Here is a 2,538-nt window from a genome sequence, read left to right on the forward strand (position 1 = left end):
AATCTTTTTAATGCTTTAGGTGTTGAAATCCTTATCCTCTGTCCAGAGTTCTCACATGGATGCTCTCCATGTGAGAGCATGGCTACTTTGGAGAGGAAGCAGGGAAAATCAGCAAGGACATTGGACAGAAGGTAGTACCACAGGTCTCTAGTATCTCAAGTGAGTAACTTGAAAACAGGTTTGAAAGGCAGAACGCACCAGGGAATAGGCAGAAATTTGGCTCCTTGCTGCCAGAGCTTTTTTTATACCTTTTTGGTTGTGAGCTTGTCCCACATGAGCACAAGATGGAGGCTAGAAACGAAAACATCCAGCTTCTGATGTGTTTCAGAAGAACTGGTTGTTGTTTCAACTCTAGAGCTATTGGAGCTACTCCAGTCTTTCTTGGAGTTGCTTATCATTTTGGTAGGAAAGGTGTGTGCAGCTGTGAGTGATTCTGGAGATGGCCCAGGCTAAAATCAAGGCATATTTCATTGCACGTTTCCCAAAAAGTCATTACTTCCACTAATGGTGGCAACAGTAGATTAGCAAAGTGCTGGCATCAAATTCTGGAATTTTTCTTCCCCCAAGAGGAAGAAAATGGTTTTTGACCCTCTTCGTTGATATATGGGGAAGAGATCCTAGAAATGTAACAAGCTGCCTTCCTACCTGTATTTTAGGACTTCTGGGATGTAAGTGCCTTTGGGAAAAGACCAGGCTGCTACAATATGAGCCTGAACCTGCTGTGGTGTGTTCCCATTGTAATGCTCAAGCTATAGTTTTCAGTTAAGAAACTAGCAACGCTTATTTAAAAGAAAATATTCTTTTAGTAATGATCAATAATTAAATATTAATAATTTGTCATCAAAAGGTTCTGATGCTCTTAGCTGCCACCATTGCCTTTAGCATTCAAAGTGCTGTATGTATGAAGGTACTGTTTTTGAATGTTGGAAGACTTAAGGTTCTTCAGCAAGGTTGGGAATGCTGCACAAAAATATTTAGATTCCCAGCCCTGATTTTAATGTACACTTTGCTTTTTTAAAGTAACGTTCTGCTTGATAGTATCTAGAGTAGTTTGAAATTCAAGGCCAGAAGTTATCCGCAAAGCCCCACGTTTTCAGTATTTTAAGGGTATAGCAGCATGCTTTTCAAGAAAAATTCTGGGTACTTGATATTGCCTAAATACCTGGGTTATGCTGATGCTAATGAACACTCGTCTCCAAGAATCTTGGCCTGTGTTTCTCAGTCTTCAGTTAAGTACAGTGACTCATAGATCCTTCTTTCCTTGGCAGTATTGTCCTTGCAACATTCCTGGAGAATGAAAAAGTGTCCATATCAGTTGTCTTGGGCCATGCTGTCCAGGAGGTCGAAATATTGAAAGAAGGCGATGATGAAATGAAGCAACGTCTTTCTTGCATATTTGCACCTGAAGAAAGCAAAGCCTACAGCCCAGAGGAACTTGAAAAGAGGAAGAACAACTTGAAGACTTGGCTAGAAACAAACCACATCCCTGTAACAGAGCAAGGTGAATCAGGAAGAACGCTATGCGTGGCAGGGGTATTAACTATTGACCCACCATACGGCCCAGAAGAGTGCAGCAGCTCCAATGAGATTATTCTGTCTCGGGTTCAAGGCTTGATACAGGGCTATCTTGAAAAACAACAGTGATGCCCGCTGTTTAAAGCGGTTGTCTTTAGGAATGGCTCTACCCGCCCTATTTTAGGAACTGTCCTGGGTATCGATATTCACTATTTACAAAAATGCTGGGTTTAGGTACTTTTGTCTGATTTTTATATGTTAAGAAAGGGATAAAACAAGCAGTATAAACTAAAAGCATGAAGCATTTTCCATGCGCTATTTTTTATTAAAAGCAAGCCATTGGATAATGATGATGTATTACACTGATATATCAGTTTACTGTATCAGTATTAAGCTGATATACCAGTTTAATAAGTATTTTTTGTAACAGTATTGTGAAAGATGATATATGATAAATTTTTTTAATCAGTTTTCCTCTGCCTTTAAAATTAATTTTAATTGATTATCTAGTGGTGTAGGCATGTTTACTTGAACTGCTTACCAGAATTTTTTTTTTTCAGAAAGAGAATTGTGACACTTGGACTTTCCAAACCAGATGAAAAAATTGTTCAGAAAGCTTTTTTTCTTCCTCCCACAACTGTTCTCCTGTTTTAGAATATGAATTATAATGTAGGTCCAAGTTTGTAAAATTATTAAGGAAAGTTAGCAGGCAAATAGATTTAAAAACATTTCCTATCTATATCTTTTATTTTAGAGCAGCAATGATTGGAAGACCTTTGCTCTTTGGAAAGATAATTTCTTGCAATTCAGTAAGTTTGTGTTTCTTTTTAGCTTATGGCAACACACAATGCAAGAATCATTGTGATTATTCCTAGATTATTAATCCAGTCAGGAGACTTTAGAGCCCTCATTTCTCTCTTTGTGTATTGATTTGTTCTGTCTTCTTATGAGATAGCACCAGAACACGTTAGTGTGCTCAAATGCATTTGACAAGTCTGTCTAACCCTTGTTATTAAAAGGCCC

General features: G+C 38.2%; 1 protein-coding gene across 2 annotated transcripts in view; it reads left to right on the forward strand.

The window, feature by feature from the left end:
- GEMIN6 (gem (nuclear organelle) associated protein 6) overlaps positions 1 to 2,338 on the forward strand; it is a 3,702-nt gene extending 1,364 nt beyond the window's left edge. The window contains exons 3-4 of one of the 2 annotated variants that reach the window (XM_009333718.1): positions 1,269 to 1,501; positions 2,076 to 2,338. In XM_009333718.1, the coding sequence (XP_009331993.1) occupies positions 1,269 to 1,501; positions 2,076 to 2,089 (247 nt within the window). In that variant the 3' untranslated portion in view covers positions 2,090 to 2,338. Of the gene's footprint in view, positions 1 to 1,268 lie in introns of both variants that reach the window. The other variant, XM_009333717.1, reaches the window with a different exon arrangement.
- Positions 2,339 to 2,538: the final 200 nt, after the last annotated feature.

Source organism: Pygoscelis adeliae, unplaced genomic scaffold (assembly GCF_000699105.1).
Source record: "Pygoscelis adeliae isolate BGI_AS28 unplaced genomic scaffold, ASM69910v1 Scaffold621, whole genome shotgun sequence".
Lineage (NCBI taxonomy): Eukaryota > Metazoa > Chordata > Aves > Sphenisciformes > Spheniscidae > Pygoscelis > Pygoscelis adeliae.